The sequence below is a fragment of the Akebia trifoliata genome, chromosome 7 (genome assembly GCF_017979445.1).
Source record: "Akebia trifoliata isolate Shusen 1 chromosome 7, ASM1797944v1, whole genome shotgun sequence".
Classification (NCBI taxonomy): domain Eukaryota; kingdom Viridiplantae; phylum Streptophyta; class Magnoliopsida; order Ranunculales; family Lardizabalaceae; genus Akebia; species Akebia trifoliata.
The window spans coordinates 11,487,952-11,512,537 of NC_141381.1; the positions used below are offsets into that span (position 1 = coordinate 11,487,952).

The 24,586-nt window shown below is 37.4% G+C and overlaps 1 protein-coding gene across 2 annotated transcripts; it reads right to left on the reverse strand.

Annotated features, from left to right (window-relative positions):
• Positions 1 to 4,792: 4,792 nt before the first annotated feature.
• Positions 4,793 to 24,298, reverse strand: ELP2 (elongator protein 2). Of its 2 annotated transcripts, XM_086447384.1 has the most exons (11): positions 23,971 to 24,298; positions 23,792 to 23,879; positions 22,431 to 22,516; positions 22,071 to 22,224; positions 19,524 to 19,684; positions 19,329 to 19,430; positions 18,756 to 19,178; positions 17,116 to 17,440; positions 8,778 to 8,995; positions 6,949 to 7,126; positions 4,793 to 5,375 (listed from the first exon to the last, which is right to left on the reverse strand). In XM_086447384.1, exons 1-11 carry the CDS (start codon positions 24,112 to 24,114, stop codon positions 4,882 to 4,884), a joined length of 2,373 nt encoding a protein of 790 aa, XP_086303510.1. In that variant the 5' UTR covers positions 24,115 to 24,298; the 3' UTR covers positions 4,793 to 4,881. The 2 variants fall into 2 exon arrangements, with proteins under 2 accessions (XP_086303510.1, XP_086303509.1); XM_086447383.1 differs by having other exon boundaries at positions 18,756 to 19,430; positions 23,971 to 24,292.
• Between the last annotated feature and the right edge of the window lie 288 nt (positions 24,299 to 24,586).

Here is a 24,586-nt window from a genome sequence, read left to right on the forward strand (position 1 = left end):
TAGTGTTAGAAAAAGTCGTTCCCGCTTCAATAGCTGGATGAAAGGTGTTGTTTTCCTCAGGTTCATGAAATTCATCGAAAACCTAAAGTTTATAGAAGTCGTTTGCCTCTAAGAAATCATTCACCCGAGAACTAGCGAAGTATATTTTAAGAACCTTGGCTAGATAGTGAAAGATTAGTGTTTTTTGTGTACTTGATTCGCCATAAAGAAAAAGTTGCTTCGTTTTTAGGGGTCTATGAAAGCAGAGTTAGCAGGCTATCCAATCCAACAAAAGATATTTTCCTCTATATCGTACTCCTTCTATAGGTTGTGTTCCTTAAGGTATTTGCAAATTCGTTCCTGGACGGTTGACTTTCTTTTGGTTGCGATCTTTAGATCCATTTAGGTTTTATCGAAGAATGTGCGGTTAAACACCTTTTGAAAAAGTGGGGGCCTTCGATGAGTGTGTACCAGTCTAGACTTTCCACATATTTTTTTGCTAAAATTTCTAGAGTGGGCTCTAGCTCGTTGAATCTTTTGTGGGCTTTCTTCACCAGCTGTATCGCTAGTGTAGACACCCAAATTTGACCGGGCCCTCGACGCAAAATGCCCAAAAAAATAATAAAAAACGAATTGAACCCTCAAAACCCATACCTCCAAAAGCCCTCTATTTCTTTCAATTAATGGCCTAAAGCTTCCCACGTGGCCCATGGACCCCAATTCCTCACCACCCTTCTAAATTCTTCAACTCAATCCAACTTAAGTCCAAACCCATTTTTATTTTACCCATTACCTAAGCCCATTCAACTCAACCCAAACCCATTATTATTCAACCCCTCACTTAAGCCCACTCAACATAAGTCCAAACTCATTCTTATTCTACTCATTACCCAAGCCCATTCAACTCAAATCCATTCATATTCAACCCACAACCTAAGCCCAATCCAACACTATACCTACCCAACACTCTACCCAAGCCCAATTCTCAACCCAACCCAACATCACAACCAATTACCACAATCATCAAAGTGGGACACATGTCACCACCCCAACTCACCTCCCTCATCCCCAATCTATCCCATCACCTTTTCTCTAAACATCATCTACCCACACCCCTAACCTATACCTCCCTCTAATCTACCCACATCAACCCATCACCTTTTCTCTAAAAAATCTAATCTACCCACACCCCTAACCTATACCTCCCCCTAATCTACCCTCATCATTCCCTACAAAACCCACATCTACAATCTAAACTCACACCCCTCCTCTCAAATCAAACACTCATACTTTCGTATCAATTCATCTCAACCCTTCATTTCCACCCATTTTAACACATGACATCATCTCCCACACCCTTCCAAAATATTATAAACCACCCTCTTACACCCCCCCCCCCCATTCTTTCAAATCCAAACACTACTCCCCAAACACTCAACCCATCCATCACTCTCTTACACCCCATCCTCGCCATTTATTATCCTTCACCTAACACTCAACCCAAATGGGTTGAAAGATCCAATCCATTTGGATTGTAAAACAACTCATTTAACCTTCTTACACAAATACCCTCCAAACACTTCTAATTTACCCCTACCTTTCTTTTAAACCCCACACCATTCTACCATTCCTCCTCATTTCACCCAATTTTACCCTTAAAAATAAATCTCAAACTCTATAAAAACCCCCCCTCATTCTCAACTCTCACTACCTAATGAAAATTTGAGAAAAATACTCTCTAAAAAAAAACTCTCTACTCACCTCACTACTCTCAACTCACCTCCATTACCTCCAACTCTCACTACTAACAACTATCATCAATTCTCACCAAATCTACCAATCATCATCTCTTATTAACTCCACACCAAGTCTCACTAAAAAAAAAATCCCTACTCTCTCTAATCACCTCTTTGTATTCTCATATTCTCATACTCTCATATTCTACTAAGGATTCAAGAAGACTCAAAGAAGAAGAATGAAGGAAAGAAAAGAAAATATTGAAGCATCAAAGTGGGTTTAAAATACGCCCCCCCCCCCCCTCTTTTCTTCTTCTCTACCCTCTCCTCTTCTCTCTTCTATTATCCCCTCTCCTCTTTATTTTGTTTTAGATGGGCTTAGGATGAATGGCCCCCCAAGGCAAAGGTTTATAAGGATCATTTCCATCAATGGAATGATCCTATAATCGAGTCGAAAGCAAATCCTATTAGGGTACAAACGCACGACACGTGGCACTTTATTTTTCACATTTTTTTTTTAAATCAAAATGACCGAGTTGAGTTGAGGTTACCACTATTTAATGGGGAGAAAATGGTGTCTAATACCTTCCCTTTTCTCCAACCGAGCCGCTTACCCCGAATCTCAAGGTTCGATTAGTTTCTATCCATCATAAGTCACTAAATGCCAAAATGTCATTTTTTTCGAAAAATATACATCGGGTGACCATTCACACCCACTTACAATATGAATGGTGGTGACTCCTAACAGTAGATGTGGTCATCGTAATCGAAAATCACGTATCTACAACTAATATTCGTTCTAAAGTATCGTCCCAAACGAGGGGCTGTTTATCCTCTTTTGTTGCGTAAGCACACATGGAGTCCCACGCTTTGTGGAATTTTACATCAATTTGCTTCCCCTCAAACTCAAGGAAGGTCTCTCTTATTTTTTTTTCATGGTGTCCCATGCATTTTGCGTTTCAACCAGGATATGAAAGTAAAAACCCCCATCTTCGTGCGTTTCACTAGCGATAGTTACTCTTCTGCAATTGAAGCAACTCAAGACCCTTTTTAAAGCATCGCTCTGACTAAGGTCCTTGTTTTCTACATGACTTAAGGTGATGAACACCCAAGCTCTAAAGGTAGATACCTTTCTTGTCATTCTCATTATGTCCTACTTCCCGTTTTAAGAGTAATTCAAATGATAAAAATTCCTCTCTATTTTTTTCCTGATTTTTGACTGTACTTTTCCACTTCTGAAAAAGGATGTTAATGTGAATATCACGTATTGACTTCAACAAAATATTTCTGCAATTGTTTGTTTAGTCAACATCCATGTTGTGTGTGGTGTTGTGTTGTGTTGAGCATGGCGGTAATTCCCGACTTAGAGTTCAAGCAATCAGATGTTTTAACTTCTTGCATGATAATTTCAATGAAGAAATTTACATGACTCAACCGAGAGGCTTTATGGATGAAAGCAAGAAGAACCTAGTCTGTTGACTGACCAAATTGCTACACGATTTAAAACATCTGCTAAGGTTCTGGAATGAGCGATTCAACCTTTATTTAGAGCTTGAAATTTCATAGATGTGAAGCTGATCTTTATAATTACTATCTTGTTGATGATATTGGTGGCTTATCCTCTTGTTATTATACGCCGATGTCATGTTGGTTATAAATACTAAGTGACATTGTAACATTGAAAGCTAAATTGGCTATGAAATTTGACATGAAATATCTAAAGGATGTTAATCAGATACTTGGAATGATGGTACTTAGAGAAAGGAAGAACAAGAAAGTTATCCCAGACAAGTTATGTTGAAAGGATTTTACACCACTTCAATATGCGCAATGCCAAATACTTCATTTTCTATTGGCTTGAAGTTGTCTTTTGAACAATATCCTAGCACAGAAACAGAGAAGCCTGAGATGTCCAAAGTACCAATTTCATCTGTGGTAGGAAGCCTAATATTTGTTACAGGGTGTACTAGACTCAATATTGCACAAGTAGTGTAATCTCAGGATTGAGCATTGGAATGTTGTAAAGTGGATCCTTCATTATTTGAAAGGTACCAGTGCTACTGAAACCTTACTATTCACTATGGTGAAAGTCAAAATTTAGATTTTGCTGATTTGTTGATTTAGATTAGGTAGGTGTGAAAATAAAAGGAAATAAAACCACATCACAGTTTTCCTTCGGCTGGGCTATAGTTAGTTGACTATCAAAGATTCAGTTTGTGGAAACCTAGTCCATTTTAAAACCGGAATACATGGCAGCTATGCATGCAGGTAAAGAAGGTATGTGATTGAAGAGATCGCATAGACTTGGAATTTTAGCAAAAGAAAGTGATAATTGATTGTGATAGAGCACATCACATTTGGCAAGAAAACATGTTTACCATGCACGAACTAACCATATTAAAGTTCAGTATCGTTTTGTTCATGATGTGGTGAAAGACGAGATACACACTGGCGATGATGTAGCACATATGTTGATTAAGCTTGTTCCAAAGGAGAAGTTCGTATGGTCTAAGTTCTCTCAGGCTTCTTATTACCTGATCATTGGTGAAAAATGGGCAGTTTTTCAGTGGGAGTATTTATCATAACTAAAAGAAACTAGTCTTCAAGTAGCTAAGTGATAAGATGTGTGGAGTGTTGTTTCCAAATCCTAGGTTCAAACCCCCTTGAGCCCAGCTTCATTTCCTAACCACTAACCCTATGCCTATCAAAAATAAAAACCAATCTTCAAGTAGGAGAATGTTGGAGATAGATGTTGCTGTGTGGTGTTTTGGTAGTTGATAGGGTAGTAGCAGGCCTATTATTATCCCTTGAGTACAACCACTACCACTTCAAATGTAAATCCTAGTTAATCTTGTTCCGCATCTTATATTTATTTTGGATATTGGTTTGAAGTCAGACTTAAAGATGTATTGCGGGGTGATTGCGATCAGCACACCATTGTACAATGTTTTCCCTTTATGTGGAACCCCATGGACGTAGGCAATCTTATTGAACAACAACAAAAATAATAAAAATAGACCGCATAGTTTTAGATAGACTCTTCAAGGATTGAATAGGATGTTGCCAACACCAAATACTTGGGAAAAAGGCACTAATAATGATTAAATTTAAATTAATGCAAGAATAATTCAAAAACTACAAGAATAACAATGTCGTGAAAATTATATTAATCGTATCTTACATCAAACACTCTCACGCAATGATCAGCTCCACAAGAAGCAAGTTGCATGGTTTGGCTATCTCCATTCTCAGAGTTTCTCCATGCCAAACGGTGTACCGTAGAAACATGGCACATTAATGGATCAAGTCGAACTGCAGGAGCAGCACTGAAATCATACACTGCCACACCACTACCATCAGTTCTTCTGCCAGAAAGAACCCAGATTTCGATGAGTCCACTTTCCATTCCAACTGCAAGAAATCCACCATTTCTTGTAATATTACTACTGAACCAAGATAGTGCCGTGACACTACTTTTGAACTGTGGCAAAGTCATAAGCAGCTTAACTGAAGATTCCTTATCTACAGCCCAAATCTTCACAGTCTTGTCTCTGGATCCCGTAGCAAATTCATGACCAAATGGGCTCCATGAACATGTCCATATTATCCTTTTATGTGCTTCCTGCCGAGTGACAAGTTGATAACTGACTTCTTCCACCCCTAGAATTTCCAGACCAGTAAGAGGTTTTGTAATTGAGTCAGACCTTTAATCAAGCTTCTATAGAAATAGAAAAACTGGAATATAGTATCATTAAAACCAATCATGGAGCACTAGGTCCACTCATTTTGGGCTGACCAATAGAAAGATCCAAAGTAAACCCATCTGACTGAGGATAGTCCTCCATGGATTCAAAACCAACAATTTACAATTTTATGTTAAGTATTTCATAAAGGTGCATTCAAAGTATTAAATACAACCAGGCACCGTAAATGCATGGCTATAAGGCTGAAAGGACCGATATGCCCCCAGCAAAGGATTTAATATGAATGATGATTTAAAACTGCACCTGGCAAAATCATTTCCAGAGAATTATAAAGAATTCACTAAAAGAACAAACTGATATTCACTGAAAGATAGCACAATAAATCAAGTATAATTTACAACCACCCACACAAAAAAAAAAAGGAGTAAATTCCTGGAATTTAATTATAGCAGTAGACCCTTTTTTATTCCATTCCTTGGACTACACAAGAATTTGTCAATATTTCCAATTAAATTTCTTTATTCGATGCTGATTTTATCAATGCTTTTTTTATTTTCCAATACTTGAAAGGGAATAGGGCTTAAAAAGGAACAGGTTCGGGCCGAATGTTAATATATATCCATATCCAAATCTTTTTTTCGGATCCGTATCTGAATTCGACTAGGATCCTATTTAGCTTAAACCATAACTGAACCATTTTGCTTTCATTAAATCCGGATCCGACCTGACCGAATTACTTGATTTGGGTCTCTTGGAGTAGACCTGGATCCGACCCGACCGAATTACTTGATTTGGGTCTCTTGGAGTAGACCTGGATCCGACCCGACCGAATTACTTGATTTGGGTCTCTTGGAATAGACCTGGATTCGACTCTAATTGCTATACTATTATACTTTTTTTACCTCATAAAAATTCATGTTATATTGAAGTAGTAAAAAAAGATACTTTGAAAAACACAAAATATAATTTTTCAAAGCCGTATCCAACCTGGATCCGACTCAGATCAAGGGACATCGACCCATATTTGACCCATTTTTTTTAATTCGGGTCTACTCCTGAAGTCCAAACCTACTAAATTCAGATTTTGGATCACTCAGATTTCGGATAATATCCGACCCATTCATACCTTCTATTTATATATCACAAAGGATGATTCCATATTTTATACTATAAATGAAGGATCACAAAAGATTAGACAGGCTCTCTTTTGTTGATCAGTAGAATTTCTTGATTCCCATTTAAGATATATACTTGATGGGTTTTCTTAAGTTCGAAGTTTGAACGATCTCAAAGTTGGTTATGTCTCTAATTGTGAGACATCGGGCATAAACAAACTTGATCCAGTTTTCGAATCAAATCGTCAAGTAGCTGCTGATTGCGTCAATCGACTTGAGTCTACTCTAGTCCACTAAACCATGTTTCGAGTCAGGTCAAAAATTTTAAAACCTTGACGGAAACGGAAACAGCCAAACAGCAATCAAATTGTTTTAAGGGCACAGTTTCGGAAAATTGCAAGAGTTTCGATATACCTGTTTTTTTAATTAAGAACACTGAGAAGTGGCGATCCCTTGACACAGCCAGAAGCATAGAGTCATCATGAGAGAATTCCATTTGTGTCACAGTCAGGGTGTGAGCCTGTAATCGACCAAGTGCCTTCCATGATCCTACTTGCCATAACCATATCTCTGCCACAGTTGCTGATTGGGCCTGCGAGTTGATTTAGAGTAGTCATTTAAGAAGTTGCCTATGTTTGCAAAATGGACTTTGCATGACTATCAGATGTAACAAACAATCAAATTATTTAATTAAAAAAAAAACATGAAAAGATAAAAGTAACCATGTCGGTTGTCTGGATTTGGACATGAACATGGACACAGATACGGGATGGGAAGTCGGGATATGTTTCCAAAGCCCAGGGCACAGATTTGGATATGGGTACCCAACCAAATTCCCAAAAAATACCTAAACATATAATGGTTTTAAAGTGTGGAGACACAATTTTTTATGTACATATGATGGTGAAAATAATAAAATTATAATTACTATCATGTTTCTAATAAAATTAAAAATGCCAGAAGTACCCTGCCCCTATCCAACCAGAATCCTTGTCATGTATATATTTCTAATAATGGTCCTTCAGCCCACTTCATTGATCCTCTAAGTATTCACTTCAGACTCCATTCAAAAAACAGAATCCCAGTAATAAACGATTTTCCTTTAATAAATTAAAAGGCAGTTTGTACAGAAAGTAAAGAAACAGTGAGATCCGATTGGAATTTCAAGGAAGATAAGGAGATCAGCTACTCTTCTCGATTTTAGGAAATCAACTTGTATTGATTCTCATTAGTTGGGGGGTTTGCTGTTGTGTCCATTGGTTGTGGCGCTTTTTTTTTATTATTATTATTTCTTGCATGCGGGTCCTCTTACCTCCTTTCTTTTGATAATATAATCTTATATTCATCAACAAAAAAAAAAAGTTTTAGGGCTTGTTTCCTATAAAGAGATGCAATGGAAACATGTAAGAAAAATACTATTGACAATTGAATATGATTTCCCTCAAGGATTCTTTGGTTTCCTATGAACTTTTGGGCATTTGTTTTAATTAGCATCTTCAGGTCCCTAGATTTCCAAGTAGTCTTGGCTTTGCCGGAGATTAAAGTAAAATCACTTTGCCCTACCACTCTTCCAAATGTCCTACATCATATTTCATGTAAGATGTAAGGTCATGATACAAAAACTGACAAGAACAAGTCAATAAATCAATAAATAGCTGAACATAGTGTTGAAATTTCGTATGCCATCCAAATTATCATATTAGCACAGAAATTTGGGAACAAGTAACAAGACCATTGACACATCAATCACATCATATAACACATAGGACCTAGTAAGCCATTAACAAACTCATACAGTATTTACACCACATATAAAAAGGTATTGCAAGAAGCACAAACAATTCCTAGAATGCCTTCGGGCATCCATCCATATGCACTAAAATTTGTTGGAATCCAGGACAGTAACATCCAGAGGAAAACTACAACATATTAATTCAAAACAGTTCGTGAGAACTAAACACAACAAAACTTAGGGAGAAATCATAATATATGACGACAGATGCCAGCACATCAACAACTACTAGAGAATACTTGTCCAAATTACTTTTTCGTAAAAATCTTACTTTATAATAATTATGTATAAAGTAATCCCAAAAGAAGTGACCAATACAGAATCGAACTGAAATGAGCTTTACGAGACTCACTGCCCATAGAAATATAAGATGCAAGATCTTCAATTATGAATTTGTGTCACCTCAAAATTGGAAAAAAAAATGCAAGTACAATTGGAACAGAATTTATACCTTACATGATGAAGCAACGAGCTTCCCCTCATGGTTACAGCATAAAGAAAATAGCTCATTCCCATGACCATAAAGCTTGTGTGACTCTGGCCATAGTGTATGCCATGCCAGTTGTTCCTCGATAGGTGGTTTAGTCAAAACTATTGGAGCTGCATGTGGAATAGTTTCCAGTGAATCTATAACATCACTACCAAATTTCTCTGGGGCCTCAGTTGCAACTACATGAACAAGTAAACCATACAATCAGAATTAATTTTTTGTACACAACAAGGCCTACATAAAGTTATCTAAAGAAACTCAGATCATCAATTCAATACAAACTAAAAGGTCGAGTGAGGATTTCCCTCTGAAAATAGAAAATTTTGCACCAAAACATAATCAATTTCTCTTGACGAATCATTGATAACAAATAATTATGCAAAATGAAAGTAACTGAAAAAGCCCCTGCGAATAAGCCTTATAATGGATAGAAGCCTATTGGAAGGAAAATATTGTTTGGTCCAGCGTTTCCACCATAAAATGGAAACAATCAAATTCCGGTACTATTAGTTGGATTAAAGGAAAAGTTGCTAAAACATGGTCAGCAACAATCAACAATAGTACTTTTCTTTATTTTCTTTCTTTTGATAAGATTAAAATGTACTCGAAAGAGGGAGCACGCCTGCAAAGACGACAATATATTTTCTTTCTTTTGATAATATATTTATGCCACATTCGTTGTTGTGTGCTAATAGGCAAATTGTTCGAAGCAAAGTGAGCACATTTGTATTGGACACCTTGCATTGCCGATTGCATTGATCTAATGTTGGAAGATATTGAATGCTTGCCTATTGTTGAGAGAGTTATAAAATAACACCGACGAGTGGGCCTCCTCTGGATTCAAGATCGAACAGGGCCCCTATGGTCCTATAACCCCAAGTAGGGCCTCGAAAGTTGAGCCCACAACCAGGCTCACTTGGCAACTGTTAGCCTTGAATGATTCGATCTTATCCATTCCATCCAGGGAATCAGACACATGGGAACAATCTTCCCCTAAGAAATCTTTGATGGAGCCCCTCTCACGTTGACTCGCAGCTAGCACCCTGGCACATATTTCTCACAAGCAGGAATCCCTAAGGCGTTGAGAGATGTGCGCCAAATGTAAAGCCTTCTCTCTCTTCAGCAAACAATCAGCCTCCAAGGTGTCGTAACACGATTGAGCACTTCCCTTAAAGAAACCACCTGGCTCTTTGCAGAAAGAAGGTTCGGAATTCAAAATATTTTGAAAATTCTCCCCATACAATGATAATGCCACGCTCCCCTTGTTAGCACCAGAGTTGCTTCCTCACTTGCCCTTTCTAGACCCCGACACTACGCCAAAATCTCTCCAACCAATTCTCCATTCCAAAAACACAAACCTTCATTCTCAGCTCCCCCACACCTTAATCCTCAAGAGCACGAATGGCTGCACTAGGGCTGGAAACGGATCGGTTCAGTACTGGATTAGTACCACTCCAATACCGATCCGAAATTTTTTAAACATGTACCCGATCCGATTGGATTAATGAATATGTGAACCGAATCCGATCCGTTTCGTTTCATCCTTAATCCGAAACCGATCCGACCAAAACACATGCCTTATTTTTAAATTATCAAGGTTCAGAAAATTAAAAATATATAAAATCATATAAAAATTTTAAAAACCCACTTTTCAACTACAAATATAGAGGGAAACCAAAAAGACTAAAATGTTTTATCTATATGCATTTATATGAAATTAAGAATAACAAAAACAATTAAAATATATGTTCGGATAGGATTTTCTTTGGAACGGTTAGGGGTACAACCGATCAGAAATTGTATCAAATTTAAGATGTCAATCCGAATCCAATCCGCAAATCTGATTTTTCATTTTTTTCAGATCGTAACAGTTCGGACCAGTTAGGACATCGGATATTTTTCAGATCATTGTCAGCCCTAGGCTGCACCTCAAGGTTAGCTAACCAAGAGGACAAACCACTTTATAAGCACCAGCCTTCTCTGGACCCCTCTGCAACTTAAGCCCATCCTTCTTATTGGGAAACAATGTCTTATTATTTCAAAGTTTTCTATTCTCTCTATGTAAGGACATTTATGTCCATTCACTTTGGTTCATATAAATATCCTGACAAATCTCATTGTGAGACTTGACTAGTCTTCTTCTACAATTCTTCTTGGTATTAGAGCCCTAGAGGATCTGCTGCTCCTTCTTAGGGTTTCTCTTTTGTCACCTCCCTCTCTTCTCTTCTCTTCTCCATCAACTCATTTAATCTTTGAGACCAAACCCTAGCCAGTAGCCTTTGTTGGAGGGTCTCCCCTTCAGGGGTTTCTTCTTTTATTTTTTGATTCTCTTCCCCCAATTGCAAGATGCGATAGAGATTTCAGGATGTTGGTTCCCTGTGATAGGGTTCCTCTCTGCTGTGTTGGGCTGGCAGTAGTGCTTCTGCTGGCTGCAAAAGGGTGCTGCTGTGATAGAGACCTGCTGGTACTGCTGCGACTTGGCTGCAAGAAGGCCAACCTTGTGGACATGAAACAGCAGCACTGCTGCGACTGGGCTGCTGTTTTTCATCTCAACTGGGCTGCTCTGTTCTGCCATGCTGCTGCATCATGGCTGCTGTTTTTCATCTCGACTGGGCTGCTCTGTTCTGCCACTGCTGCGATAGGGATATTGTTACTGTGGTTTGTGCTGGTTCGGTTCTTATGGGCTGCCCTTGCCATTTTCTGCTTGGTATGGGCTTCTCTTTCCCCCTCCTTTGATCTCGCACAGTGGTTTGGGACTGCGAGAGACCTCCCTTCAAGCCAAGGTCTCAAGTGGTTTGCCTCTCTTGATGCATCAGACATTCTCGGCTGATTTTCCTCTTTGCACCTTCTATTGGTTCTCGCAATAAACGTGTTTGTCAATTGACCCTACTCTTGTTTTTGTGCTATTGTCTTGTTTCTCTTCTTATCCACTTGTGTTTGTGAGATATGACTTTGAACCAAGAAAACAAGGACTCTTCTATTCTAGGGGGAAATTCCTCAGCCCAACATATTACTAATGTCATATTGGATGGCCGAAACTTTTAGTCATATTCTCAGTCTGTGAGACTCTATTTGGGAAGCAAAGGCAAATCTGGATGGCTTTTGGGCACTATTAACAAATCACCTACTACTGATTCCAAGTTTGAACAATGAGAGATTGATAACTGTACTATTATTGGATGATTGTTTAATTCCATAGAGCAACGTATCTATACTGTAGTTAGCCCTCACTCAGGCATATGCACATGCTAAGAATGATTCAAAGATTTATGAGCTCTACCGAGACATTTCCCAGGCTACTTAGGGTATAGCTAATTATTTTAGATTTCTTCAGTCTCAATGGTAGGAATTTTCTCATTATAAGTCTATGGCTGAACTATTTGCTAAAATTTTCGAGACATTTCCCTTGATATTGTGCTTCATGTTCCTTACATATCTCTTAACCTTTTGTCTATGAGTAGTATTACCAAATCTCTAAATTGCTCAATAACATTTTTTCTTATTCACTGTATTTTTCAGGATCTGATTTCGAAGAAGATTTTTATAGCAAGGGGTATGAGCGAGATGGGTTGTACCTATTTGGATCTCCACATAATGTTGTTCCAGCTTCTGTGCCTCCTCTGGGAGTCATATGTTTTCATCTCAGTCTTTAGATTTGTGGCATGCATGCTCGTTTAGAACATGCTAATTTTCAGCACTTATGTTCTTTATTTCCTGCTTTAAAAAATTCTTATAATGGGCACAAGTTTATGTTCTCTGTGTGCAACCTATCTAAACAAACATGTACTTCATATATTCCTCGTATGCATCAATTTATACAATGTTTGATTTAATTCATTATGATGTGTGGGGGCCTTCCCCTGTTACTGTTTTTACTGGTCATCGATATTATGTTATATTTATAGATGACTATTCTCATTGTACTTGAGTCTATTTGATGCATTCTCATTCTGAGATGCTCCTTATTTTTGTTAATTTTCTTAAAATAATTCAGACTCGGTACAACATTACTGCAAAATCTCTTCGATCTAATAATAGTGGGGAATATGAAATATAATTCTGATGAGATTCATTCTCATCTTCATGAGCATAGTATGTTTCATTGGTTAACCTGTCCCTATACTCCTGAGTAGAACGGGGTGACGGAATGCAAGAATCATCACTTGATGAACATTGTCTGTTGTCTTCTTCAAGGAATGCATGTTCCTAAGTTATATTGGAATATGCAGTCCTCACTGTGACTTTCCTTTAGTGTTACAAGTTATACCTTAGGAAGACAAGTACTTCATGTTCTTCACCCTGATAACACACCATCTTCCCCCATTACACTCAAAGTTTTTAGGTGCACTTGTTTTGTTCAAGATAGGGACCCTTAATCGCACGAAATTAGATGACAAAGTCATTCGATGTGTTTTCATGGGTTATTCCTCTATGTCAAAGGGGTATCGGTGTTATGATCTCATTTCTCATCGTTTCATACATTATTTTGATGTCACATTTTTTAAAAATGTTCCTTACTTTCATGCCACATCTTCTTTGCAGGACTCTTTTTCTTTGCAAGATCCTTCTCCTATAGTAATACCTACTCCAGTCTTCTCTTCATTTTCACCAACGCTTCAAGTTTACTCCCGTCGCCCTCGCCCTTCTCCAACCTTGCCAACCTCCTCCTTAGACTCAGGTATATTCTCTCCTACCCATGCCTTTATCTCTTCTATATCCGACTCTCACTTACCTATTGCACTTCGCAAAGGTAAGAGAGGGCATGTTACTGATCATCCTATTGCCCAGTTTGTTTCCTATAAGGACCCTCTCCTTCTTATCAGGCCTACCTTACTGTCATTAATTCTATTCGAATTTCCCGATCTATATCAGAGATTTTACGAGATCTTCAGCAGATTAAAGCCATGACTGCTAAGATGGATGCTTTGCAGAAGAACCATACCTAGGAGCTTGTTTATCTTCCCTCTGGGGAGCGAACTGTTGGTTGTAAATGGGTTTTCACTGTTAAGTATCTCACGAATAGCACTGTTGATTGATACAAGGCCCTCCTAGATTCTAAGAGATTCAAATAGACTCCAGGAAAAGATTTTTATGCTACATTTGCCCCTGTAACTAAACTTTCTATTGTTCGTTTCCTTATCTCTCTACTTGCATGTCACTCATGACCTCTTCACCAACTCGATGTGAAGAGTGTCTTTCTAAATGGTAATCTGACTGAGATTATCTATATGGACCCCTCCTACATTTCGTCTTAAGGAAAAGTATTCTGGGAAGGTATGTCGCGTTCTCAAATCTCTGTATGGCCTGAAATAGTCTATGTAAGCCTGATTTCAACACTTTTCTGAGGTCAACTTATGTATGAAGTTTTCCAGATGCCACTCAGATCATACATGTTTTGTTCGTCGAGGATGGGATGGCCATTGCACTATTGTTCTGGTTTATGTGGATGATATTAGTCTGACTAGAGATGATGTCCAGTGGATTGACAGGGTAAAGATGATACTAGATCATGTTTTTCAGGTTAAGGACTTGGGTCCTCTTAAGTACCTCTTAGGGATAAAAATGGCCTACTCTTACCATGTTATTTCTCTATCTCAGCAAAAATACACATTGGATCTTCTTCAAGACACTGGTATGCTTGGGTGTCGTCTTCCTTCCTCTCCTATGGATCAGAATCGCCTTCATGGCAAATCTGATGATCTCATATCTAATTATTCTTCTTATCAGAGACTCGTAGGCCATCTAATTTATCTGACTAACACTAGACCAGATTTGACTTTTGCGGTTAATGTGGTTAGTCAATTTGCATACTTCGCGCACTTCTCACATTGACGTCGTTTATCATATTCTTCGCTACTTAAAGTCGCGTCTTGGTCTTCTATTTGTCTAATACTTAACCTTATTTATCCTGCTTCATTGACGCTGATTATGCTGGTTCTATCACGAATAAGAGATCTACCTCTAATTTCTATGCTTTCCATAGCAGTAATATAATCTCGTGGAAAAGTAAGAAACAAAGTGTGATTTTCTATTCTTCTGCTAAAGCTGAGTATTGAGCTATGGCCCTTGATAGATGTGAGCTTATTTGGCTTTAATCTTCGCTGACAGAGCTGGGATTTCATGTCACTAATTCCCCTACATTATTTTGGGACAACAAGTCCTGCTATTATGTTTGCTTCTGACTCTGTCCTTCACGAGAGAACCAAACATATAGAGGTCAATATTTACTGTCTCAGGGAAAAGGTTCGTTCTGGTGCCCTTCAGACAATTTTCACATCTTTAGATTAACTTACCGACATGCTTAAGAAGTTTATTGGTCCTAATGTCACTAACTCTAATCTTTTCAAGCTAGGGTTAGTTGATATATTTACCCCAACTTAAAGGGGAATATTGGGAAATAATGTCTTGTAATGTCCTATTATTTCATAGTTTTATATTTTCTCTTGTAAGGGCATTTATGTCCATTCATTTTGGTGATTATAAATATCCTAGCAAGTCTCACTGTGACACTTGACTAGTCTTCTTTTACAATTCTTCTCTTCTCTACACCAACCTCAACAAGGAAGCCAACATGTGTAACCAAGATGATCACAAAATGAAAACCCTCACAAAAAACTCTCAACCCTCTTGGAGTACACCATCAGCTCCAACCAACTCTGATTCTCGCAAAACACAAGCTCTCCAAGCTTCTTCGAAATTGGATCAATCTTTGACAGGCCACCCAACTCGTCCCCCCAATTACCTAAAAAAATTAGGGAACCCAACGGTGGAATGGGAGCCCGACAATGCAAACCCAATGTCCTACCTCCTTCCAGCTATCATCCAATCGATTCACCCAACAAACCAAAATTGATCAAACACTCCTCACCACCACCAACTCTCTTGCCTACAAATTTGTTTGGCCAAAGCAGCTCTCTCTGAAAGCAAGACACACCCTTCATCCCCCCCAAGGAATCAAGCGGGCCCTCACTAGATAATGCCAAATCTTGCACAAGACTAATCGTGTAGGGCATCTGACACGCAAACCACCACCCAACGCCACCAACCGAAAGACTCCATTGATTTCCCTCCCCCCTTGAGCTTCCCAGACTCCTCCCTCATAATCGTCCTCTCAAGATCAACTTTCCTCTTAGATTCAACAACTTCCTTGAGAAAAGAACCTCCAAGGTGCTGCTTTATTGGATCAGCCTCCATTTTCTCATCAAGATCGACCAAACTCATCAGAGCCAAGGTCAGCTTTTTCCATCCAATTCCTTCGTCCTCTTCAAGAATAAAAAACGGCCTCACCCACCCTTTATCACATACTAATGGATTCTCACAAATCCACCATGCTCACTCCTTTCACCCACAGCAAGGAACACCGGGTTCCCCAAGACAAACTTGGACCATATCGGTTTCACCAAAGTCCCAGCGTCATCCAAAGCATGGCTGAACCAGCTAACCTCTTCTTTCGAAAGGCTCCACGAATACTCTCCACTTTTACCCTTTTCAAACACTTCAAAATCTCTCCGATTTTTCACCCACCTTCACCTCAAACAATTGCCACTCCACCTGAGACAAATGCACCCTCCCTTTTGAAGAGGCAATGTAACCTACAAACACAGGTCCACCCAAACACACACCCTCAACACCTACTATGCTTGATTTTCCTTATTCCTTATAGATAATTGGGACCAATGATCTTCACCAATTTGAAAATTTAAGAAAATAAATCAATGATAGACTAGGCCCCTAAAAATTTATGGTATCATTAAAAACTAACAAAAAGTATTTAAGTAAATGTTTTCAATTCAAAATCGATAGCACATTCATCAGCTCAGAAAAAAATATGATCACATTACATTATAAACCAAAATCAGTACAGCCAACATAAACATGGTATAAGATAATATTTTCATTAGTTCATATATCATACTCAGAACATGTGAAACAAAGATAAATGCATGATGCAAAGTTTTTTTCTACTTTTGCAATTTGAATAGAACTTCAAGGGATGTAGACCAAAAAAAAATAGTACCTTACGTAAAATAATATATAGCCAAAGTCAATAGATACATAAATTAAGACTCTGGTAATAGAGAAGGCAATAGAAACACAAACACGCTCAAAGAGAGAACTCATGCCCACCTTGAACATAAATAGGTTTTTGTGATAGACCAAGATTCTCTAATTCCTATATTCTAGTACTTATCCGATAAAATAATATATAGCCAAAGTCAATAGATACATAAACTAAGACTCTGGTAATAGAGAAGGCAATAGAAACACAAACACGCTCAAAGAGAGAACTCGTGCCCACCTTGAACATAAATAGGTTTTTGTGATAGACCAAGTGCTGACATATTTGCACCCAAAATCTGAAGGTCATCTTGAAAATCTTCAGATACATTATATTTCTGAAAATTGGCATGCTTTAATGTTTTCAAAAATGATAACGGGGCTTCAAACACTCTGGCAACTTTTTCATCTGCTCCACTGACAAACCGGTGATTCCCTTTTCCTTGAATGACAGTGACACAGTTCATATCATGACCATGAACTTGAGGACGAGCTATTTCATGCCATGAATACTCATTATCTTTATCACATACTTCATTTTTCCATGGAGCGAAAGTTCGAGTAGTCTGCAATTTGTTTAAAATTTGGGAGTTAATAAGATCCTCTAAAGTACAGAACCAAACTCAAACATAATAATAACTAAATTATGTACATATCCTCGAGTGAAATTTGAGAAATATTAACTGGAAACACCTTAAACTGTGTTAGGACTTCTTTCACAAAACATGAAACTATAATTTGTGACTTTCATACTCTGTTGCTGAAATTAAAATGGAACACATCTTGCTAATTAAATAAGTGAATAAATAGATTTAATGTTATATTTTTTTTGGAATGAAAACTGAGAAAGGGTATAACTCATGATCTAAAGTATGAAATTGTAAAAAAATATATTGCAATAAAGAAATAAATAAATAAATATTAGAAATGTCACACTAGAGTCCATGGTGCATCAGAATCAAACACGGGCACTTCACCCTTTTAGGACAGTTCATTCAACATAATTAATACTAAGTTTGCATGGGATATTAAATAACTAATATTTCCCTGTGACAAGATTTTAAATAACTACTGTTTCCCTTGAACTAAATGAATATACAAAAAGCATGAAACAACTGATCTAAGAAACAAAAAAGATGGGAAAACTAGGTGGCAATGGATCAGATAAAGTTCAAGATGACACTTATGGCCTGGCCCGAAATAATCGTCTGAAATGGGTTAACCTGAACCCGGAAAAGGCAGAAAAATTGGTCAGATTAGCAGCGTGTCGGGAAATTTCTGAGCAACAGTTAATTTCATCATCATGGCACTTGTGGCGTTAACCCCAACTCAGGCTAAAAAACAGAGGGGTACAAATTGTTCTGCGCCTAGACCATTCAAGTGTCTAAGCCCCCCTACTCGCTTTAAGCGAGGTTTCAAAAGTGAGGTTAAAATGATAATTTCATGCAATATTTTTGTAGAAACTGTGATCTAATGGGTATTTAATCAAATTTAGAACATAGGGGGTGTCTCAAATATTCACCTAAACTTCGAGGACATATCTAAAATTAAACGTTAGTTGAGAGGGGGCATTAAACCACTTGAATATTGGCGATTACAAGATTTTTATTTTGCTTACATGTAAGTTGTGTTGATTTATGAGCTTGCTTGGTAGTTGGTATTATCTTGATAATTGATATATTTATAATACTTTTTGTCTTCTTTTTTTTTTTTTTTTTGCATGATATTTTCTACATAAATAGAAAGTGAAACAATTTTTTTTGGGCCGCTTAGACCCCACCTAAGCCTTAAGGGGGGGTCCACTGCCTAGGCCTCACCTGTCGCTTATAACCTTCGTTAGCACTAGTTCATGAAACTTAATGATAATGGATAATATATTACCTGGTCATGGCTAACTGAGAGCATATAGTCGCCAGAGCGAGCCCATGCAATATCTGTTACTGCTGCAAAGTGGCCAGACGGAACTTTTTGTGGCTGCCAATTATCAAAGTTAACACCAACATTTTTCCACAGATGGAAAGATCCACCATACCCATGAGCTAGAATTGAATCTCCACCTGGGCTCCAATGGCCACCATAAAACCCTAAAGCACAATGACTTAATTCGCCGACAGTAACTACATTCATCCAGATACCCGTGGTCCTTTCAGGTTGCCAAATCATCATTGTCTTGTCCATAGATGCAGATAAGATGCAATGAGGTTGGTAGAAACCATTCTCCTCCGTAGATGAACTTGTAGGGGGTCTCCACTCAACTGAATATACCCAATCCTCATGTCCGATAAGTAAAGATTCTAGAGAAATCTGATAAGAGGAAGAGCCAGCAACGAGAACAGGACCTTCAATATAAGAAGCTAAGCCTATTTCTTTTGTGTATGGCGTGTTAGAATTAGCTAAAGAACTGTGCGAGGTAAACTTCCATAAGCGTATGCTTCTGTCCTGAGATGAACTTACAAGGAAAAGGCTATCCTTTTCGCCACTAGTGAAAATAGGTAAGGAAAAATCCAAACATCGGATCCAGTCACGGTGCCCTTTCAACTCACAAGCATGAATAAACTGGAGAAAGAGAAAAAAAAAATGAACTTTTCAAATAACTGAGAATATGATATGTAGGGTATGGGAAAGGTAGATGTATTTGAGGTTACAAACCTTTCCTGTCCTTCCCCCACAATAAAGGTGAATCTTGTTATCTAATCCCCCCATTGCTAATACTATATGGCCAGCATTTCCTGGCAATTCTGCTAATGAAAGGGCAACCATAGGTTTTGAACCCAGAACGAGGGACTCCAAACATGATAATTCACAGTTACCTACAATAAACACAATTAAAGATTTATGACATCAAGAGTACAAAATGTTCAGTCATATTGGATCAGGATGAAAATGCCAAAAATACATATTTCAACATTTGCAAAGGACACAAAAGAACACAAATCAAAACTAAGTAGAAAAATATATTTGAAATCAATCAATCGATAACATGATGAAGGAGATTTTGAGCTCATATAGCTCAACTAAAATCAGAGCAACCATGAGGTTTCATGTTGACTCCTAGCTTACAAATATTATGTTAATTAAACGACAAAGCATTCTTGGGACTATGAAATCTTAAGTTTTGAACCAAGATAATCCAAATCAACTATTATGTCAGCAGTTAAAATTGTAAAAGATAAGCTAAGAAGCATGCACAAGCAAAAGGAAATCTGCCACGCCCCAAGATCTGGAATCAGTATTATCCCAAATCTCAAGAGTGATTAATCACAATCTAAACCATTAGTGCTATAAAAAAAAATTGGACAAAGTCGCCTCTATAATTTCACGATCATAGCGAAACCTATAAAATATCACCTATACCAATTTTCAATAATTCTCACTTAATAGAAGTGGCAACCATGGTTTAAAATCTCGTTTCGGTTCGTTGTTTCGTTCGAAAAACCGAAACCATCACAAAACATATCATACCTTAAAATATTTTTTTTTTTAAGTCTCACATGGAAGACTATGGTCAAGGGGCATGTTATCAGTTCAAAGATACAAGGTTTATCAAATATTTACCAAAATGCAAGGGTTTTTGGTTAAATAACCGTATCTTTCATAGAAGACTGTCAAGAGCATGCAAAGTGAAAATTGTTTCACTTTCAGTCGAAACTTCTGAGTTTCTTAAACAAATGGAAGGAGAAGAAAAAAAAGAGAGAGAGAGAGAGAAAAGAAGAAGATGATGATCTTACAGCGTAACCTCTAATGACCTTGAAACCCTCAAAAACCTTGGATTCGAACCATCACAGGTTCTCTCTCTCTCTCTCTCTCTCTCTCTCTCTCTCTCTCTCTCTCTCTATCTGTGTGTGTGTGTGTGTCATTTCCTTATTCTTCTCTCATTTCCCAAAGAAATCATGAAAATTTCAAATGTTTCGTTATCCGGAGTGTTTCGTCTCGATAAATTGAAAAAGTCAGAACGTTTCGTACAAAACATTCTGAAATGGAACGAAATTTTAAATCATGGTGGCAACTTAGCTAAGTGACAAGACGTGTGGAGTGTTGTTCCCACGTCCTAAGTTCAAACCTGCTTGAACCCAACTTCATTTGCTAACCACTAACCCTATACCTATTTTTTTTTTTTTTAAATATATATATATATAATATATATATATACATTATAACTATCCTAATATGACGTGAATAACAGGTAACTAGTATAACATATTGGGCATGGTTGAAAATAATTAATAACCAAGGTTAAAAATCTCATCTTGAGACAATATTTTAGTTGAAAGAAAAAAACAAGACAATCTCGACCGATGTATCAATAGATGTCCATTGACACCTCAATAGGATCCTTACAGTCGATAACCTCATGGTGAGAGGTGTCTCATGTGAAAGTGAATTTCATTGTGAGTTTTCTAGGTCTGTTTAGTCTCATTTTTTTTATCTCTATACCAAACTTCCTAGCTATTCCCAAAATCTATAGTTGATGTTAGATGCTAGCTATTCTCATGCTTTAGGGGGAGGAAGATAATTTTACAGAATCTTTCACCATTTGTTGCTTGTTGGTGCCTTTGGAAGGAAAGAAACATGTACCTTTCAAGGGATGGAAAAATTGCTCTCCAAAATTGTGCTAGGGCATCTATTTTTTGGGTGTAAACTCCATGCTGAATTCAAAATTTCTTCTTTGAGGATTTCTAGGCTATATGGGAATATGTTTGATTCAATAGGTAAGAGGGTTAGTCTTGTTGTTGGCATAGGCTTGCCTTGTTGATTTTGTTTTGTTTTGTTTTTCTTGTTTGTTTTTGGGTTTTGTGTGGTTAGATTTCTTGACCACTCTTATTTCTCTTTGTTGCTTCAATAAAATTTTATTTATTCAAAATAAAAAATAAAAATAAAACTGAGAATTTCAATGTTTGGGGTTCAATGTATCATTATGGTCTTGACCAAAACCAGATGTCTAAGACGAAACATTCCAAAGTGGTATGCAACTTTAAATCATGCTAATAACAATAAAAAAAAATGACCATTACTAAAGCCATGGCTTAAGCCTTTTAACAGTATAGACATGTTGTCTCATTCTTTAACGAGTAGCAACATTAACAAACAAGAAGCAGATCCAGCTACCAAATAGAATAACCAGCTTTATCATTGAGGCTCTAATAGGCATGGTCCGCAATGCAATCTAAAATCAATACAATGAATCATTTGACTTACCTCCAATTGTGGATGGTAGGACCATTTCCCATATATTAACAGTGCCATCAGAAGAAGTGGAAGCAAACATTGCCACAGTTTGAGAAACCATAGTTCCACTAATGCAAGTAACACCTTTTTTGTGTCGTTCTGGTACTTGTAACACATGCCTCCACTGTGAAAATTAACCCCAGAAAAAGAAAAAAAAAATGAAAAAAAAAGTAGGTCAAAACAGTAGCAGATTTGAACAGCCACATGACACCAGTTGGCCAATTTCAAAATAAATCATAAAGTGTCGGAAAATGAATTCTACAAATATAATGCATTTAAATTTTCAATGGGTCAGGTCACAACAAATATAAAAGAAGCATCAACAAGTACCGTTTCGCCTTTAAGTGCCAATTCCCATACAGTGATGACACCATCTGCATCTCCCGAAAGTAGATAATGATTCTTTAGCTGATGAACTGGGGACAAATTCGAAGAGATTTATCAGTATGAAACTGAAAACCAAATATTTATTACCAATCATAGCTCAAGAAATAAACTTGGTTTGTGTATTTTCCAAAAGAAGCATGTTTATATGCTATCAATTTGAGTTTATTTAAGACCAAAAAGTATCTTAAGCTTTCAATTATTAATTCAACAAAAAATTTACTTCTAAATGATATTATTATGACATTGAAGCCTTGTCCAAAGATTCAGGTCAGGTGAAAGAATTATGTTCCCCCATTGTTATTGCAAGTAAGTTCACATCAGCTTTCACAGCCTCAATCCAATTTCTTTTGGATCTTCTCCTCACTCTTTCAGAATATTCAGCTTGCAAATTCCTACTAGTTGGAGTTGTAATCAGCCTTTGTGATGCTAATTGGGGTTGCAAAATCCCAGCTGAAAGAAACCAATCAACTTTCTCTTAGTTTATCCTCCTTGAAGTTACTCAAACATATACCTCAAGTCATTCATTCTAATTTTTTCTTTCTTATCCTTTTCATTCATACATCTCAACATCCTCATCTTTGCTAAAGCCCAACCTATTAACATGAAGCTTCTTGATCACCCCACATTCAGCTCCACAAACATATCTGGATCACTACCATTCATGGTTCTAAATCTCATCCGAGGCCAAGATGACTTGCCCAAGTCAACTCGGTATCATTCACTATCGAGACGGATTTACACCATGTCTCGGGTTTCACACCATCTCACAAGACAAATGAGATGACTCGGACGATATTTTGAATATCTTAACCCAGACATTAAAACTCAGCCAAATCAATTGGGATTTTGAATTTTTATTAAAAATAACTATATTTATGACTTAAATATGTATTATTTAAATATAAAAATTGATCTTGGGACTAATGATCTTATAATTTATCTTATTTTATAAAATAAAATATAAAAAAAAAAAAATTATTTATAAGTAAATATATTTTAATAAATAATTGTAGACCGAGTTAAATGGTTTATCTCGTCATCCGAGATGAGATGAAATGAGCCATTCGAGATAACTCGATCTCGTCCATGAACGACGAGACTAGACGTCTCACCGAGATCAACCATTTTCACAAAATTTTCCTTTTAATTCAATATTCATCGCAGAGATCACTCGAGCATTTATATTTGACGGATAAGTTTGAAACAGTAAAATACATGCTTTAGAAAAATTAGGGTTTTAAATTTTTACAAAAGTGAAGCAAACTACTACAACTGCCTTTGAATGAATGATCATAAAATTGTACCTTTGAACGCATCCTTAGTGCTTGGAACCCATTGGGTGCAGTTGACAACTGCCTTGTGCCCAGGAAGTGTTGCCAAAATTTGAGCTTTCTGAGGACCCAAAAAATAAAATAAAATTCTGTGAAAATAGTTTAAATTGAAGCTTTTAGAAAGAAAGAAACAGATAGATAGACAGACAGACCTTGGGACAGAAAATAGCGACTGCGTTTTGGGCTCCAAAAGCGACTAAACCTGAGGAGCCCCAAGAGACGTTGTTGACGACTCTGTTGCATCCAGCCCCTATGAACGCTCTCTCCACTTCAATGGCGCCACCAGGGGAAGACATGCTAAGAGAAAGGTTCAAGCTTTCGGCCAAGTATTTTGCTTATATGAAAGCAGAGGAGGTTATGATTCTGAACCCTATAAGTTTCCAGCATGTAGTTTGAAAAAACGGATTCAGGAGCATTGATTCTTTATTACATTGGTTTAGGAACCCGAAATCACGTCACGTCTCTTCACTTCTCTTGTCTCGCTAATACCGAGTTGATTCGCCCGAGTCATCTCATCTCAATCTAAAATACTCGTAATAATAAGACCCGCCCTCCTACAAACGCCCCCATCAGAGAACCTTAGATCATTTGACCTCCGGATGAGTATAACTATAAATATTTTTCTTATGTATCCGGAGGCAAATGATCTACAAACCTGTGATGGGGTGTAGGGGGCATTTATCATAAAAGAGCATCATTTTGTCAAAGGACAATTATATTATCCCACGATTATTAGAGAGATTCTATTGACACATCAACTTTTACTTA